This window comes from Otolemur garnettii, unplaced genomic scaffold, assembly GCF_000181295.1.
Source record: "Otolemur garnettii isolate 467f Iridium unplaced genomic scaffold, OtoGar3 scaffold00111, whole genome shotgun sequence".
In the NCBI taxonomy this organism is placed as follows: Eukaryota; Metazoa; Chordata; class Mammalia; order Primates; family Galagidae; genus Otolemur; species Otolemur garnettii.
Genome location: NW_003852506.1, coordinates 5,870,531 through 5,889,497, shown reverse-complemented (window position 1 = coordinate 5,889,497; position 18,967 = coordinate 5,870,531). Strand labels below are relative to the sequence as shown.

General features: G+C 40.9%; 1 protein-coding gene across 1 annotated transcript in view; it reads right to left on the bottom strand.

Moving 5' to 3' along the window:
• Window positions 1-18,967, bottom strand: part of GRIK1 (glutamate ionotropic receptor kainate type subunit 1) — a 380,233-nt gene that overhangs the window by 116,329 nt on the left and 244,937 nt on the right. Inside the window, exon 4 of the mRNA XM_023517450.1 lies at window positions 15,105-15,286. Coding sequence (XP_023373218.1) covers window positions 15,105-15,286 — 182 coding nt within the window. The remainder of the gene's footprint in view (window positions 1-15,104; window positions 15,287-18,967) is intronic.

Genomic DNA, 18,967 nt, shown 5'->3' with positions numbered 1-18,967 from the left:
GCTCACAGCAACCTCCAAATCCTGGGCTCAAGCGAGTCTCCTGCCCCAGCCTCCCAAGTAGCTGGGACCACAGGCCCCCGCCACAATGCCCAGCTATCTTTTGGTTGCAGCCGTCATTGTTGTTTGGCGGGCCGGGCTGGATTCGAACCTGCCACCTTAGGTGTATATGGCTGGCACCTTAGCCACTTGAGCCACAGGCCTGGAGCCAATGCTTATTTTCTAATGGAATCCTTCTCCTTCTCTTCCTCTTTCTTCTTCTTCTTCTTTTTTTGTTTAGCAGGCCAGGGCTGGGTTCAATTAAACCCACCACCCATGGTGCACGTGGCCAGCACCACTGAACTTCGGGCACCCAGCCTTGGAATTATTCTTATCAAATCATTTTATACACCACATTATTGATTTACCTTGATAGATAGTAAAAACTTCAGCCTCCCCCTTTTTTTTTTTTTTAACTTCAGCCCTTTTGATAACATTCTATCTAAACTAGGGAGGGTGTTGAATATTTACTACCCCTCTTGATTTGAGAACATTCCTGGTATGGACATCATTACTACTGTTCAACAATTTTCCAACTCAAAGGGCACCCAATAGGGTTGCATTTCCTGGTCCCTGTGATTGGGTAGGGCCATGTGCTGGTTCTGGTCACTGAGTTGGGACCAATACTGATTTATAGTAGCTCTCCAGAGATGTCACTCACCTTACACATGACTAGCATTGTTATCAGTACTAAAACAAACTGTTCTTTTTGTCAGTAAATACATAATTCTTTTCATAAAGAAAGAAGAGGCTTGCAAGTGATCTTGTTTACAATTTTGTTTTGATTGTTAGAAGTTCAGGGTGAAATTGTGGATCCTTCATTAGCAACTAGTCAGGGACACAGGGCATACAGTAGAACTTCCATGGTTGACCACCTCCCTACCTGTAGGGAGGTTCAACTGACCCAATTTTTATAGACTGGACATGTACCACATGTGCAGTACAGTAGGACTAGGTCCTTATGTTGACCACCTCCATACCAGTATGTTGATCAGTTTGTTACAGTACCTCAGGTGATCAACTTCCAGAGGTTCTACTGTGTATTCTCCATGTGCCAATGTCATCCGGCTTTATATTTTTCTTATCTAGTTTTCCCCTTTGTGTCAAATCTCTACCCCTTATAAAAATATTTATCACCTTGTTTCAAATGTATTTTTCTGGACTACTCTCCTTCTTCGTACAATACATAGATTATAAATAAATAAAAAATAATGATTGGGATGAGCCCAGATATTTTTTTCCAATAAAAAGAAACTCTGTGGATTGAAGATCTGTCCACAGAAACTCTGTGAACTCTTCAGATCTTGGGTAGCTGGGTTGGGTACAAGTAACAAAGAGACGGCCTCTAAGGAAAGAGTTCCCCCACCCCTGGGGCCAGTTCAAGGGATCACAATTCATGGTCAATCATAACTGATATGATATTGCTGCAATACCAACTATTAGAACCTAAAAGAGACTAATACCAAAAGACTTCAAGTCCTGCATACTTATTACTTTTCATTCTATCTAGGTAACATAATCCTTAAACCAGCAAGGGGACAGGTGGGTTGTACCTACTCTAAGGTTTTCTCTGTATTAATGCTACTAAGCGTACAAATGCCACAAGACTATTTTGTTGTTTCAGTGGTTAAAAACAATGACTACTTTTAAAAATTTGTAGTTAAACTGGTTCATAAGAAAGTAGAATAGCAACTCAATTTCAGTTGGCTCTTGAAAGGGTAATCCTAATAGTCCTACTGTTAGCATTATGCCCTTGGAAATAGCCCTTGCTGATTAACTGTAGTAATCCCACATGGGCCCAGCTGCTTTCAGGAGTTTTGTCACAGAACCTTCATGACCTTGTTCACAGTAGCACTGATCTGCCTTGGGCTAGCCTACTTGTTTTTGGCAATGATGATGTCCTGGATTTGATGTGTGGAGTTATTAAGTACAGACAGAGTGAGCAGCTCGAAGACCACAGTTTAGTTTGTCCTGCAAGTCCTCATTGAAGTCTAAATAAAGGTGTTGAAGAAATAGTTTGTAGGGGTCTAATATCTGTGCTTGGTGACAGAGTCATCCTAGAAGACAGCTGAAAATTCTTTGGATCACAGTATTCCAACAAAAGGTTTGGGTATCCTATGAAGCCTATACCATATTTCAATCTGAACATTACTCAGAATGCAACACATTGCTACGGAGACAGCAACAAGGAATTCTTCCCCACAAATCTCAGCATCCATCACTAAAGGCAATCCATATGTCACAAATAATTGGCATTATGCTGCTGTTGTAGAAGAAACTTAAAATGTAACCTGGAGTGCTCCTAAGCAATTTGGAGGCGTTCTTGTAATACTTATCCTCTCTCTCTCTGTCTCTCTCTCTCTCTTTTTTTTTTTTTTTTACTGCTTTCTTCTATTGAAAAATAGGCATCTTGGAAGTTTATATTGACTAACCTGAAGTATATTTCTCCTTTTATAGCCTTCTCAATATCAGGATGAATTCTAAACCATCAGATGTGGTTTGCAGTCAATAATTTCAAGTGAATAACTTGTGAACATGCAATGTGACTAAAATAACAATTTTACCTCCAGATAGAAATAAGTTTTTTCAGCACAGGAGTCTTTGGGAAACCAGTTGAATGATATCAAGTCTCAGGCCAGCAATTTTAAGATGAAAGTCTGAGCTCCAGGGTAGCCCTTTTTCATTTGCTAACTGTTATCCTTCAGGCTGCATCTGTACTGTCTTCTGAGCCAGATGTTACTTTGGCCACACAACTACTAGTGGTGGTAATCAGTAGAACAAATTAGGTATAACTAGATCTTTAGATGAGTATTTCATTGTTGTAAAAAAAAAAAAAAAACTTCTATGCCACCTTGAATTATTAGAGCTTACATATATAAAAGTAACAGGTGGATATATAGCAAACACTGTTAGACCCAGGAGAATCATGACATATAGAAAAAACTCATTTCTTTATGAAGCAGACTGAATAAAAGGGTCTTTGAAGTTGTCCACATCTAAATTCCAGAACCTAATAATATATGACTTTCCAGGCAGGGGGACTTTACAGATACGATTAAATGAAGGATTTTAAGATGGAGAGATTTCCCTGAATTTTCTGGGTGGGCCTGGTGTAGTAACTCAGGCCCTTATAAGATGAAAGCTGAAAAGGTCTAATGCAGAGAATGTGTACGTGGAAATCTGTAAATGGAAGGAGAGGCAGAGTGATGTGGAGCTACAAGCCGAGGAATGAGGACGGCCTCCAGCACCGTGATTTTCCACCGGGATGCAGTGGGAGGATCTTAGGGGTGCTGCAAAAATTTTTAACAATCATTCATTAAATTATCTTCAGTTCAGAGCACAGTAAGTATATTATTATTATTTGCTCTTTTTGTTGATTAACATAATTTAAGTGTTCGTGGAAGTTTAACTATAGGTTTAAGTGTGCCAGGAGATAAAAAAGTTGAAAAACATGGTCTGAAAGCTCAAGAAAATCAAGGGGATGGATTCTCCTTTAAAGCCTTCAGAGAAAGAGAAGCCCTGCTTGATTTTGGATTTCTAACCTCCATAACTGTAAAAGAACAGTTTTTTATTGTTTTAAGCTACTAAATTTGTGACAATTTGTTACAGCACTAATATAAAGCCAAATGCACCTCATTTTCACATTTCTCTATGATTATGGTTCATGTGATTGACAGCTTTGGCACATTAGATGCATGTATCAAAGAGAAAAATGACTTTCATTTGATTGAGACTGATCACTTTCCAAATTTCTCTGCTTCCCCATTCACATGCCTGTACGCAAATTCATGCTAAGCATAAAAAGAATCCAGGACTTTTTCTTCCATTCAAAGACACTGCTACATCATTTACAAATTCAGACAATTTTCCTCCTCAAAGGTGGACTAAAGAAAAACAAAGATACTCCATGAAGAGTTAGTGGATAACTACTTGGAACTGTTTCTGGGTCTTAACTCCTTTGTAAGCTTCTCTCTCTAGCTGTAAGTTCTAGGGAAGAAAGGCAGCTGATACGAATAGATTTTAATAAATGGAGACCACTGGGGGTTAGTTTAGCTTCAAGAGATGATGCTACATGAAGGGCCAGATTGCATCTTTCAGGAGCACAACAGTCAAAATTATTCTATTTAGGGAGCACAGGTTTTTGAGAACAGGGCAGGCGAAAAAGATTTCCCATGTCAGAATTAGATAGGCAGTCTGGCAAATAGGAGAGCAGAGCTTTGGGAGGATTATACAAACAAAAAATAAACTCTCTGCAACATCCAGAAGAAATTAGTGGAAATATGATATGTAAGAAAAAATACAGTGAAAGAAAAATGTTAATAGAAAAGTATTGAACAAATTCCAAAAGGTGGACAATTAACAGAGAATACGCTGAATAATATATTTGCAATAAACTGTTTTTGTAATTTCTTGTAACAGCGATAATAAAAACTATAGTTTAGGTCAGGCATGGTGGCTCACACCTGTGATCCTAGCACTCTGGGAAGCCAAGGTGGGTGGACTGCTTGAGTTCAGGAGTTCAAGACCAGACTGAGCAAGAGTGAAACCACATCTCTACTAAAAGTAGGAAAACTAGATGGCAGTGGTGGCGGGCACCTGTAGTCCCAGCTACTTGGGAGGCTGAGGCAAAAGTTTGAGGCTTGAAGCCAGGAGTTTGAGGTTGCTATGAGCTATGATGCCACAGCACCCTACCCAGGGTGACAGCATGAGATTCTGTCTCTAAATAAATAAATAAATAAATAAAATAAAACTTTATACTTCAAATTTACCTGGAGGTACACTTTCAAAAGAGATAAAGGGATGAATTAAATGGTAGTTTTTCTGGTCTTACGAGATATCTATAGCCCAGTATAGTTATCAGGAGTCTGGGGTCTGATCCTCAACTCTTTGGATCACTTTACTTTGTCAATTTATCTGAATCTTTTAGGCTTAGAAAATAATTACTCATATCAGTGCTTCTCAGGGTATATTAGAATCACTGAGAAACTGGTCCCATCAGTAAATATTTTGAATTATTTTGTCTGGAATATGTTTAGGCATTGATATTTATTAAAAGCTCTCCAGGTAATACTTGATGTGTGGCCAGTGCTGAGAACCACTGATTTATATTAATCAAACTCATATTTTTAAGTCACGACAATACTAAACACAGCTACAGCCTACTGAGAGCTATAGTTCTTGACATACATATGGCTGGGGAGAAAGTGTTATTCTCAGTCTATGGACTTGAGAGATAAAGCAGAATTCTAGTATTTGAACGCAGGTAGGATTTCAGTCCTGGGATTATAGTAATATAGCAATTCATTCATTGAATACAGGAGGCCTAGGCGTCAGGAAAATAAATAACTGGCACAGAGTCCTTCAGGACTTTGGGGACTCAAATAAAAGCATATGGTTGTCAGGTGAGAGCAAATTTAGAACCACAGGAGTTGAAGCTTATGTTAAGCGGGATGCACCCACCAAGCCAGGACACCTCGATAAGTTGCTCGTCTATTTCCAAGGGAGTTTCCCGTTAGAGAGCTAGACTCAGATGGGAAAGGTTCCCCTTGAGATAATCTTCCAGGGGCTGTGAGCTCCTCACTCACTATTCCCCTTCTGTAGGAATTCAAACCTAAGATGACATCCCTTTAGATGTCAGAATTGATTAGATCCAAATTTTCTTGTGATTTCGAATTCCTTTTGTGACATTTGGGAAGAACTTTAGTCTCCTTGATAGATTAAAAATCATTTTTAAAAATTTGTGACAGTTTTTGTCTAAAATTGTATAATAGACATAGTGGATGTGGTTGCGTGCTAGATGCTATAAGGACAGTGGGCACATGGTGTGGAGGGCTTTCCATAGCATGTTAAGCAACATGTCTTTTTATTCTTTCAATCCCTGGGGCGAGACAGAAGGGGAGGCCTTAGGAATTTTAAATATGGGAGTCATAAGATCAGACACTTTACTTAGAATGAATAGCTTTTCAAATTACATGAAGGGTAGGTGGGGAAAAGGAAGGGAAGAGGACTTGTGATAGTGAGATCAATTACATTAGTACAAAAGGAGGATGAAGGGAGAGATGGAGAAAAGGAGAGGGATTCTGAACCAGATCCGGAGAGTGAAATCCCCAACATTCGGTAACTAGTAAGTGGGAGCGGTGGGAGAGAATCGAGAGAATCTCTAAGTTTCTGTTGGAGTAATGGGATGAAATTCCTAGTCACCCAGAGAGGGGTCAGAGGAGAAAGGGGTTGGCTGGAGAAGGGTAAAGAAGAGGCTGGTAGGTGTTCAGTCTGGCGTGGAGATTTAATAACACCAGGTGAAGTCACGGGAGACTTGGTATGTCAGGCTGAGAGGAGGTTTGGAAACCCTTGTGAAATAGGGTAGGTCGGGATGTAGTGACACAGAGATAGGAGCAGGAATCTGTGTCACTCTAATAGTTTTGTCTGGAAACCACTATGAGTGATAATGCTTTATACATCAGTACCGGGCTTAATGTCTTATATTTAATCCATTGTCACACTTAACTGTTCTCAAAATGATGTGACAGATGTAGAAATGCATTCCCTTTCACAGAGGTGGAAAATAATGAATTATCAGGTCCTCTACTAAACAAAGACCTTATTTAATACTTTATTAATCAAAAGCATTAAGGTGTTTTACATTGCAATTCCCTTTTGCTCCAGTATAGTCTTTGGCATACAGAAAACACTGCCAAAGACCGGGCATGGTGGCTCACGCCTATAATCCTAGCACTCTGGGAGATCAAGGTGGGCAGATTGCCTGATCTCACAAGTTTGAGAACAGCCTGAGCCAGAGCAAGACCTTGTCTCTAAAAAAATAGCTGGATGGTGGTGGGTGCCTGTAGTCCCAGCTACTTGGGAGGCTGAGGGAAGAGAATCGCTTGAGACCAAGAGTTCGAGGTTGCACTCTACTGAGGGCAACAAAGTAAGACTCTGTCTCCAGAAAAAATAAAATAAAAGAAAACATTGTCAAAATGTGGGCTGAATAAATGGTGAAAGTTACATCTCATAGAATTATTCTTAGGACAAAGAAGAGGTGACTCAGTCACCAGTAAAGTAGAGAGGAAGGGTCCTTTTGGTAAAATCTCGCACTTATGAAAGGTTGAAGAAGCAGATGTGGTTAATCTATAGAAGTTATTTTTAGTCTGCTTTAGTCTGCAGGCTTCTTTAGAAAGTCTGATGGACACTGTGAACCCTCTTCCTCAAACAAGGCACATTCAGGGGCATGTACATCCCCCAATTTTGAATAAAGCTAAAGTTCAGTGATTTTTAAGATGTACCCAAATATATGCATCTCCAAATTCTTTTTCACATTTTTTTCTAAAGCACCCTTCCTTCCTCAGCAAGGAAAACTTTTCTTATTTCCTTCTACAGTCCAATTTTGGTATAGTTGGAATTCGGCATTAGAGTGTATCTGAGATATGTACATATAAGGTTTTTGTTCTTCCCAATTCAGATTGAGGCAAATCTAAGTCCTTTCGTAAATCTCCTTTTTAAGGCTTTTGGGAATCCTCAAATAGGTACTCTGGATAATAGGAATATGAACAAATAGCACACACCTTTAGTAACCTTTGGGTTATCCACAGAGGTCAATTAATCCATATACAGAAGAACCTCCATAACTGACCACCTCTATGCATTGACCACCTCCTTAAGTTGACCTAATTTTCATAGACTGGGCATGCACCGCACATACATATCAGTACGGAAAGCCTGGTTCCTACGTTCACCACCTCCATATGTTGTTACAGTTTCTTGGGTGGTCAACTTACAGAGGTTCAACTATATACATTTAATAACATGTTGACACCTATGCACTGCTCCTTATAAGTAAAACTATATGCTCAGGGAATGTAAATAAATTTTTATATCAGCTTGAAAGACACATAATTAGAATGAGAATGTACTGCCTGAATAATTACATAATACACTATGAATTGTCATCCAATTAGTACAAATTGAGATTGGCAATTATTACTTTGTCAGGATTCATCCAAAGTAATGAACTCATCAGTGAACTTCCTCCAAGGCTATCAAAAGATGCCAAGAACTTTAAAAAGGAATGAACTGCTTAATTAATCCCCTATTTCTTTGAGAGCCTACTAAGTACAAAGCGAAGAGCAAGCTGGTTATATCTAGAGACTAGTAAGAGGATTCTTGTGCACAGATATGCAGAAGAGAATCTTAGCAAGATTGGAATCCAATAGTCTTATGTATACAGGTGAAGAGAAATCAACAGATTTGTTAAAGTATCATATTTAGGGGGTGTGAGCCACTCAGCGGATGCCAGCATCAGACCCTGGTCTGGAACCCAGCTTTGCCATTAAGTGCATAACTTGAAGTCTCATTTTTTTTCTCTCTGTAACATTGAGTATTTTGAAAGGCTAAAAGGAGATCGATCATGCCAGTCAAATAATACCCAGCATATTCCAGCATATAGTAAGCACAAAATAAATGATAGTTATTTCATTCTTTTAGGGAAAGAGAAGAATTTGCAACTGGGTCTCCCATCTTTCGGCCCGAGGTTCTAATTACAGTTTCTTACTGTAACTTTGTGCCTTTCATCCAGAGTCGCCATCTTCCAGTGAGTCACCAAAATGACAAACACAAAAGGAAAGAGCAGAGGCCCCGATACACGTCCTTTAGGCTTTATAGACAACATGGAGCTGTTCCTTTGGCCACATACATGCAAATCTACAAGAAAGGTGATATTGTAGACATCAAGGGAATGGGTACTGTTCAGAAAGGCAGGCCACACATATGTCACCATGGCAAAACCAGAAAGTCTACAATGTTACCCAGCATGCTGTTGGCATTGTTGTAAACCAACAGGTTAAGGGCAAGATTCTTGCCAAGAGGATTAATGTTCGTATTGAGCATATTAAGCACTCTAAGGGCTGAGATAGATTCCTAAAACGTGTGAAGGGAAATGATCAGAAAAAGAACAAAGCCAAAGAGAAAGGTACCTGGGTTCAGCTGAAGCACCAGCCTGCTCCACCCAGAGAAGCCCACTCTGTGAGAACCAATGGAAAGGAGCCTGAGCTCCTGAGACCCATTCCCCATGAAGTCATGGAATAACAGGCGTATAACGTAACACACAGCAGAACCAATGGAACCAATGGAACAGAAACATAAGGTGCTGGAACCTATTCCCCATGAATTCGTGGCATAATAGGCATAGCAAACTTCATCACATTCGATGGAAAGGAGCCTCCCTGAGCTGCTGGAAGCTTTTCCCTAGGAATTGATAGCATAATAGGTATTAAAAATAAAAGGCTACTGTAAAAAAAAAAGAAAGAAAGAAAGAAAAGAAAAGTAACCTCATGGCCTTGAGCAAGTTTGTAGGCACTGGCTACCTGTACTCTTGTTGCGTTCATTTTCAGTTTCTCTTTTTGTCTTAACAGGGCAAAGATTTGGTTTCTTTTATTGTTGCTGTCAATGTTGTATCTCTATCACCTTTAACCAATGCTCAACAAGTAAGTATTGAATGAAAGAAAAAATTCTGAACTGTGTTCTTGTCACATTCTCTTCTTGGCCATTAGACATTTGACATAATCAGTGTTTTTCATGAGGAATTGTGAAAAGCTAGAAGTGGTTGGATGCTTGAGAAGGAAACAAAATAATTGCATTCAAGAAGTGCAAGGCTTAACTAACGTGTTCCAGGTTTCATTACTACGGGAATCGGTGGATATCTTTCTGTACATAACAGTTGCAGAAGAGGTTACTTTCCCTTCCTCTTGACATAAGTGTCAAGTCCCAGCCCTGCTAATTGCTGGCTTTGTGACTTTGGGAAAATTACAAAATCTCTTTGACCTCTGTCAATTTTTTTGTACACAGAATGATGATCTTATAAAAATGAGATTAGTGATGCATTTAATCCATTTAGCATTGCACCTGGCATACGGTAAGCATTCAGTAAAAGGTAGCCCCTAAGGTCTTTGGCCCATTCAATGTATTTATGATGAAAAATGATAGATTTATAGATCTGACACCTGAGCATACCGTGAATCTGTCTGGCTCGATGTTGTCTGTCTTGTGAGATGAAGGCTGATGGTTGCTTCTGTCTTGTGTAAACCTACCTAATCACCTCTGTTTGGCCTCATTATAGCCATTGGGCACAACACATATGAAGAAAGCATCAACACACAAAATCATCTGATTAATCAGCATCGCCAATGCACATCCTAGCAGGGAGAAGCCGGCATTAAAATATACATTTTCTTTCTGGCCTTCTTGTTATGTCAATTGAAAGCAGAAGAAAAGGAAAAAAAGCAAGAGCATGCAAATGTTGACAGTAGAAACTGTAATGTAGTTCTACAAAATATCTTGGTTAAATGTTTTATGGAGACTAATAGCTTAGTTACAGCTTAATACTCATTTGCCACAAGTGTTGTGGAGAAGAATACAAACTCTTCCCCGACTTGTTCATGCAAAGGAGGGAGCAGATTACTTGAGCTCAGGAAACTGGCCCCGTCCCCGCGCAACTTTCTGCTGGATGGAACCCTTCAATGTCCCCTCACTCTCCCTCAGAGAACTATTGAATTCAGTTACTAAGCTGGAAAGAGTGACTTGCTTGCTCCGTCATACCACAGGATGTAAAAGCGACCACGCAATTCTCCAAAGAGAGAAATTCATTTTCAGGATATGGAATCATAGGCTCGAACTATAATTTCTTAATAGCAGAGGTTTTCAGGGTTGATAGAAGCCTTTTCATCAAAAGAAACTGAGGCACAGAGGAGCAATTTGTCAAAATGTGGTTAGCAGTGTTGAGTGTTTGGCACGTTGAGTGGGGCAGAAGAGAGGTGATTGGGAGATTATTTATTAAAAGTGTGTAGTACAGTTCTTGGCTCATTCATTCATTCATTTCATTATTCACTTAAGAGCAGGGCACCGAGCACTAATTATATGTCAAATAATGTAGCAGGTGCTGAAGAAGACCAAGAAGGCTTCTCTCCTCTTGGAGCTTACAGTGTGGTAAGGGATATGGATGGCATATTAGTAAACGCCTCAATTAGCTACAGATTTCTATTGTGGTTACAGAGCAAATGAAGTAGAGTATAGGGACATGAGAAATGAGAAAAGAGTTTCTTCTCTTTTATCACTCAAGAGATGATCATGAAGATGAAGGCGACTTTAAGATGGAATTTTCCAGGCTTTGGCAATTGCAAGGACTGGGGCTATAATGTGGGAAAAGGAGGGCATGCCAGCTGACCAGGCAGGAGGTCCTGAAATGGATCATTGGATACAGAGGCCAGCAAGAAGGCCGAAAAGAGAGGTGAGGTCAGGTCCTTTGGGCCAGGAGGTTTTGTGTTAAGAGCATGCTCATTACATAGTAGATAAAATTAGCATCTCAGCTTCCATTTTCAATTGCAAAAGAGAAATAATACCAATTATACCAAGGGTTATTGCATTGATTAAATAAGATGGTTGCTTAACACCTGGCACCGTGCCACACACCAGCTGAAAGTTTCCTATGTAGAATATTCTTACCCGTTTCTTCATTCTTTAAATTCACCTCCTATGAGTCACTCCCTCAGTAAAATCACACTCAGTATGAATGAGGGTACATGTGTGGTGGGTGGTGAAGAGTCAGGGGGAGAATATGGAACTCGGGGAAGTGGAAGTGAGGAGGAGCTGAGTTTTCACCCTGAAGGTAGGTCAAGAGGAGAGCAGCACCTCAGGGAAGCATCAGGACCCAGCTGGGAGGGCGTGGGTGGGGAAGGGGAACAAGGACACGTGTAACCTGCTCAGTCATGGAGGAACTCTGTGTAGAAATTCAGGAAGATCGTTTGTTCCCATGAAAGCCCTGCTCTTCTGTAGCCTGATCAAGTCTTGACATTTGAATTTCAAACTAATTTGGGAGAAATAACTTTTCAGATTCTCATCATATAGTACTTGTTCCTATGAATGGAAATAATTACTTTGCTGGAGTGATTAGCATGCCCAAGAATAATTATAGACATTTGCCCAATTTTTACCTTTACATAAATGTCAAATGCCTTCCTTAAAGTGCATTTGACTTCTTCTGAAAAATCATTAAAAAGTGGGAAAATATGCCCACGGTGCAGGGAGGTAGAGGGCAAGGATGGAAAGCGCAGATGAGCAGAAAGCCGTGTTGCCCTGGCAGAGACAGCATTCTCAGCAATGTTTCTGGTCACAGAGAAAGTAAAAGCCCTTAATACTAACCTCATCTTGAGGGAACCAGCAGCATGTGGTCATGTTTCCCGGACGTTTCTGGGAGCCTATTTCAGAACGGTCGCCCATTCTGGGTTGTGGCCCCTCGAAGGGCAGTGAGCTCTGAGGTCAGGCATTCTGGAGACCACGTGGCAGCCGGCTGCTCAGACAGTGACCTTGTACGGGCCACTTGACCTATCTGAGCTTCTGTTTCCTCACTTCTGAAGTGAGAATGCCACACTTAACCTCAGGGGCTTGAGATTGGTGCCTTGATTATGTGGGACCTAGGTGTCTTCATTGGCATCTGATAAGACCCTTACTAAAGGAGATAAGTCCCCGTCTTTCTTTCCTTTCCTCAGGTAGAAAGACTGAGTGAGTGGTGGCCAGAATAAGAATCCAGAACGCCTGAATCAGCCTCCCTGCCTCCCTGCCTTTGTTTCTACAGGTTGCTGCCAGGGCTAATGCAGCGAGTTAAGCTGATCACATAGTGTGCTTGGGTCTGATTGAAAACTTGATAAAGCCCTGAGGTCATTTCAAGCACAACAGCCTCTGGAGGTCCAAATGGTCCCCATTAAGCTATCTCTGATTCTTGGCTATAATTTCAAAAAGAGCAATTGTGCTTTCCCATGCAATATGGTAGGGATCTCATGCTGGGACCTTTTAAAAAGTGTTCTTGTCTCCAAAATCTTTGCAGCTCATTAGTTTAGAATAAAAACCGAATGGACCATCTCATTGGTCCTTTTGTCCAAGCTTCACAGCCCATATTATCAGTAAAATAAGTGGGAAAAGTAAACAGAGTTTAGAACATAATAAGACAGAGAATGAAAAGCATCTGTGTCAATGTCTGGCCCCACACGGAACTAATTCCACGCGTCCTGCCCCAGCAGACCTGTTCTGGGCACTCCACTCTCGGAGCCTCTGCTTTTGCTTTTATTGTAATTGTCCTCTGAATGATGTACTCCCCAGGCTACTAGGAAATAGCCTGCTAGTTTAAGAACATCTAGGTGTACGTTTACTGAAATAGAGGAGAAAGCGTAGCAGCCCTCTAGCCCGCCTTCTGGGAGCGAGGGGGCCAGTTACCAGAGCCAGATGAGACCGTAGCAAAGAGAAGTGTCACCAGCAAATCATGCTCCTTACTGTAACGGACGCGCTCAGCTTGGGTTACAACAGGCTCCTGGGAAGGGACGCTGCTTTGTATTTTGAGGACCACACATAAAATCTGGGTGTTTTGCTCAATTCTAACCCACACTCCATTATATACTTTAATGAACTGTATTAAAATTCTTAAATGAAGCCTTAAGATAAAAGGCCCCTGACTGTATTTATTCACCTTTAAAGTTCTTCAGTTGTTGATATTACTGAGATATGTTTGCTTCCTTTACTGAGGGATAATTTTGAAAATCAAAGAATTATTAAAGCAACTAAAGTCTAGAAGTAAGTAACAGATACTGTCTGCCTAACCTGAGGGGCGGCACCCCACGGTGGAGAAGCACGGGGTGTGTGTCTCTGGCCAAGTCATTTCTCCTCTGGCCATGTGTGATGACTGGATATGGTGATGTTGGTGCTGGCTTTCCACTATAACTTTAAGTATGTTCTACAATTCTAAATGGATTTTTTTTTAGTATAATCATCCAGTGGATGATAGAGACTTCTGGTCGACTTTTGTGATTGTCTACTTTCAGTGCAATTAGAAACTTAATTCTGAGCTCAATGGCTGCAGAAAGATGCCCTGTGAGTCTGAGATGGAACGCCGGAGAATGACGCGAGATGACAGTTTAAAGAGAGCTCTTTCTAGGAATTCGAGAATCCACAGTTCTGTATTCTAGGAAATTACTGCCCAGTATCAATCAACAAGATAGCAACCCAGACCTTTTAAATGAGGGAGTGCAATAACAGCTTGTGTTATGCTACATAAGAACGTTGCCCGATGCCACAACAACCACTTAGATATAAAGAGATGCCTGGTAGTCCACACAAATACTATAACCCAGCTGCTTTTTCTCACTTTCTCTCAAGTGCAATCCCCTTGACCTTTTATTAATGCTTTTATTTTAAACATCTGGCTAGTCTTTTCAGATGTTTAGCAGAATCCCTGGCCACTACCCACTAATGGCCCATAAGTGTCTGTATCTCAAATATGACACCCCGAAGTGTCTTTTGGACATTGCCACAAGTCGCTGAGGGCAAAATCACGCTGAGTCAAGAACCATTAGTCTGTGCGTTATTTTTCCTAATTGTGCATTTTCTTTCTTAAGCAGAAGACCATGTGCTCAGAAATTATTACTCTATTATTGTGGTTATTATTCTGAACATTACTGCGTCTTTCATTTATGTAGGGTTTCACAACTTATCAAGTGTTTCCATCCACATTATCTGTGGATTTAATGCATCGAAGCTCTTTGTTTACAAAAAATTGGAAGAGAGAAGCAACTTTTTTGGTGAAAAGTTCCTGTCCACCTTTTTTGTGCTTAGACTCCCACTTTCTTGACATATGAGGTCTTGTCAGGAGGAAGATGCGTTTAGGCCAAGTCAGGCGTGGTGTGAGTGAAACCTGACCCAGTCCTTTCAAGAGACATTTGAGAAAGGGAGGGACAGGAGTTTAGTCACCTTGAAATGATACCCTTCTCTCCTCATCCGCTGCTGACAGGATTCATGTGCCACCCAATGCACATGTAAAAACACACGTCTACAGCCAAATACTGGCAGATGGACTCAGGGAATCCACAAACTCTTTGAACCCTTTGACTCTTTAAAAGGGGTCTGCAAATTGTAATCTTTCGCCTCAATTGGACTGCTACAGTTTTGTCAAACCATAGAAAGTGAAAATTAGATGGCATTTTAGAGAAAGAGATTAACATTCCCCCACACTTCCGCCTCCTCCCCAGCCCTCTTACCTGTTTGAGGATTTCAGCGGCTGTTTCATGCGAACAATCAAATATCACGTAGAACTCCTTGCCCTTCTTCATCTCCTTGAGTAAAGGCTTGGCATCCTTATTCCCAGAGGGCAGCTGGCGGATTTTGATTTTAATGTTGTATCTGGAGGGAGCTTTGATGAGCTCTTGCAGACGAATTAGACCTAGAAAATGACACCCAATCATAAACAGATAGCGTTCTGTCCAAAGAGTATTGTTTACTGCCATTTACAGTCAAGCTCATATCATCCCCCAAATGTATCAAGTGGCCGCCTTCTTAAAGGTCACACTATTGACTTCCCATTTGTCATCCCTCTTTCTGTGGTGGATTATACTAGTTTCCCTTTGTGGGCGTATGTGGCTTGGAAGCACAATTTTCCCAAGAGCATTTTAAATGTATTTAGAATGCAATTGTCCTTTCCCGCTTTCAGCCAACACCTCCAATCTTTAACAAATCAAATCTGCAAACTGTAAAACTTTTATAAGTAAAAAGTTGCTTGAAGTTTCCAAAAGTGACCAGTGAAATAGATAACACTTTGCTCACTTGAAAAGCCAGTAGAATACTAGATTTCTTGGAGGGTCCCAAGGTCTATGAGCCTTTCATCAAGTATATATAAATAACACATTGCGTGCCAGCTAATTAGTTTGGCTGCTTCATATAATTGTTCAGTTCCTGCCATATAAGCCATTTGTTAATGGCTCGTTATATTCTCTTGCTAATATATTTGAATGGTGAATTGGAAAATCCTTATTTGATTTAAAAAGTCATAAAAATTCTTGAGATTATGGTAATAAAAGCAGAAAGAAAATTTCTTAAAAATTCATCATCAGGGGTGGTGCCTGTGGCTCAAAGGAGTAGGGTGCTGGCCCCATATACCAGAGGTGGTGGGTTCAAACCTGACCCCGGCCAAAAACTGCAAAAAAAAAAAAAAAAAAATTCATCATCGGTAATTGCAGCAAAGTACTATATGGAACTGACAAGGGAAGTTAGATGCACGCCAGGTCCGACTCCACGGAGCTGCGCCCCCATCTGATGTTAACAGAGATGTTTCACTAGGACAGAGCAGACAGCAATATAAAGCTTCATCTCATTTCCCCTAAGGTTAACTGGTGCATGCTAGGACTTTGATCACTCTGGATGATTGACTTTTTAAAAAGTATATATTTCTGTGTCTTCCAGATTTGTCAACTTTAAATAATCAGTAGGGAATGTTAAGCTTTATGACTATTCAAATAGTAATAGTGGTGTGCACTGTGTACTATAGAGCATGGACTCCAGCTACCGCCAAATTTGAGGCATTTTCCTTTTGTTTTGCATGTGTGTGCATATGTGTGAGTGTGTGTGTTTGCTAGAAGCCACAGTGTTGTGGCCCCAAAGAGGCAAAGTTTCTGTTCCATCATAGGTAGGCTTGATTCTGACGTACAGTCAACTTATGATGGTGCTGCTCTTTGCAGTTGATGGGGGGGGGGGCCTTGATGTAGAATCGTATCAAGTTTTAGTGCTCATTATCCTTTTTAAAATCTTTTTACACAAAAGTTGAAATAGTTGGAATATTAGCCTTCCTGGATTGTTGTTCCTTTTCAAATCAGCCAACACGATTGGCATCTCTCCAGTGCTGGCAACGAGCCTCTTCTCACTCAGAGGCAAGTGCCTGAACCGCTGGGAGCACCAAGAAGCAAAGAATGGAGCACATGGACTCACAGGTGTGTTTTTTGCTGTCTTCCTTAATCCTCTTAATAACACTGTGATGCAAGCATGATTGTCATTGTCGCCACAAATGAGGAAAAGCCACAGCCTGAGGCAATGAGATAACTTACTCTGGGTTACAGAGACAGTTAGGAGGATCCTGTAATTACAGCTGTTACTTGTGAATCAGACACTCAGTCTTTTCACTTCCCCATCCTGCCTTACACAGACAAGTCACTGGTGCCGAGGGAGCAGCTAGAGCTGAGGAATGTTTGATGAGATGAGGGAAATACAGTGTCTGGGAACTATTCTCTGCTTCTTTTCTCCAGGCTGCGGGAGTCTCTCTCCTGTTTTCCCCTAACATTCTTCTGCTTTGTGATCACACACATGATTTGTTTTTTAACTTGACCATGACCACAAGAGATGGCTCGATGTGGCCTTTAAATGAAATGGAAAAAAAGAAATCTGAAAAGTGCATGTCATTTACTGCAGTGAGCTACTTTCTTGTTCTTTGCCGGGTAGAACGTCAATCCAGGCATGCACCTTGCCACTGTGAAGATTCACACGCACGTTTATGGGAGTGAAAGTGGACATGCACTCTCTCACTTCATTCATTCATATTTGTGGGAAAACATTCTGTGCGCACTGATTAAATACCAAGCCCCACAAATATGCCCTCAGGATGCAAGATGCGCGTTCTGCTGCCAGCTACTCTCGGTCCATGGGCGGATTTTAGGTGACAAATTAATAAGCACCTGCTTTTACAGCTGGGGCTGTTGGAGGCTGGAGCAAACTGCACAAGGTTCCATGGCTTCTAAGTAGCAAACCAGGATTTAAAGCCAAATCCACCTTCTGATAGCAAATCTAGGGCTCTTTCCTCCACACTGTGGCCCCTCCTGACTTTCCGATTTCAGGTCAACTAATTAAATGACTGACTAAAACTGTATACGTAAACAGAGAAAGAACCTTTAGACCCGCATAGATCAGTAAATCTTTACCAGGCACACAAGGCCACTAATAAACATATCTCCCTCCAAAAAGTGACCATCAACTTTCATAAAACAAAGTATATTTTAATACCAACAGAGGAAAAGGAAAACAGGTCGATGCAGAAAGAGCCATTTCTAACTGTAAGAAATTTGTCATTATCAAAACCTCATGACTAAGTTCCAACTTTTCTCATTTTGCCAGTATACGCATAACTTGGCTGCAGAAACTGGGGGGGTTGGGCAGATTGAAAGGTGAGAGATTCACACTGGAGGAAGAACAATAAGCCGGGAACAGGGAGGTTTACATTTCTTTTCTTGTTTGCTTAAGAGAAGCTTCTCTGTCTTCATTAGCAAATGATGTGGAATTTACAATTCAAAAGGCACGGGAGACCAAATGTGGAGAAAGCAGTCCCTGATATTTGCATTTTCCAGCAATCCATCAATCATTTATACTTCATTGTAATGAATAGTTAAAAATGATTTGCTAAATAAATAATTACTTTAGGGAAAGGAAATTGATTTAGACGCAACTCCCAGCTTTGCTAACCATCCTCCTGTGATCAGAAGCAGGCCCTGACGGGGTGATCCACCCTGCCCAGACTCCAGCTGCAGAGAATGGTAACAGTGCCCACAAAGCTGCTAATGGCATTTTATTTTCTGGCCCACTGAGGAGGAGGGACTTTAAAAATAAAATGTAGATAAGAGACAGCCAAACCATTAGGGCTCAGAAAACAATACTCCCAAACAAAGGCCGCAGAAGTAGCCTCAGGAGCAATTTTTTTTTTTCTGATCTCCTGCTCTCCTGTCTCTAAATCCCGTTCTCCCCTGAGGCTAATCCCACTCTTCCCCAAGGCAGGTCATAGAAACCAGATTCCCCTTTGCCCTAAAGCCAGCCATAAAACCTTAAAAAAAAATACTATCGCTTTCCCTGTGCTTTTTTTTTGTATAAACATTGGCCATAAAAAATGATCAGACCTACCTTGTTTGACTGCAGGTCATAAGACCCCCATTCCGGAGACAGTCCTGCCCCATTCTCAGGAGGAAGAAAGGCTCCTCAGAGAGGTCAGGAAGAATCTAGACCAGGGTTTTACAACCTTTTTTTTTTTTTTTTTTTTATCTCAAGGCACACTTGAACCTATAATTAAACTTCAGTGGCCCACTTAAATTAT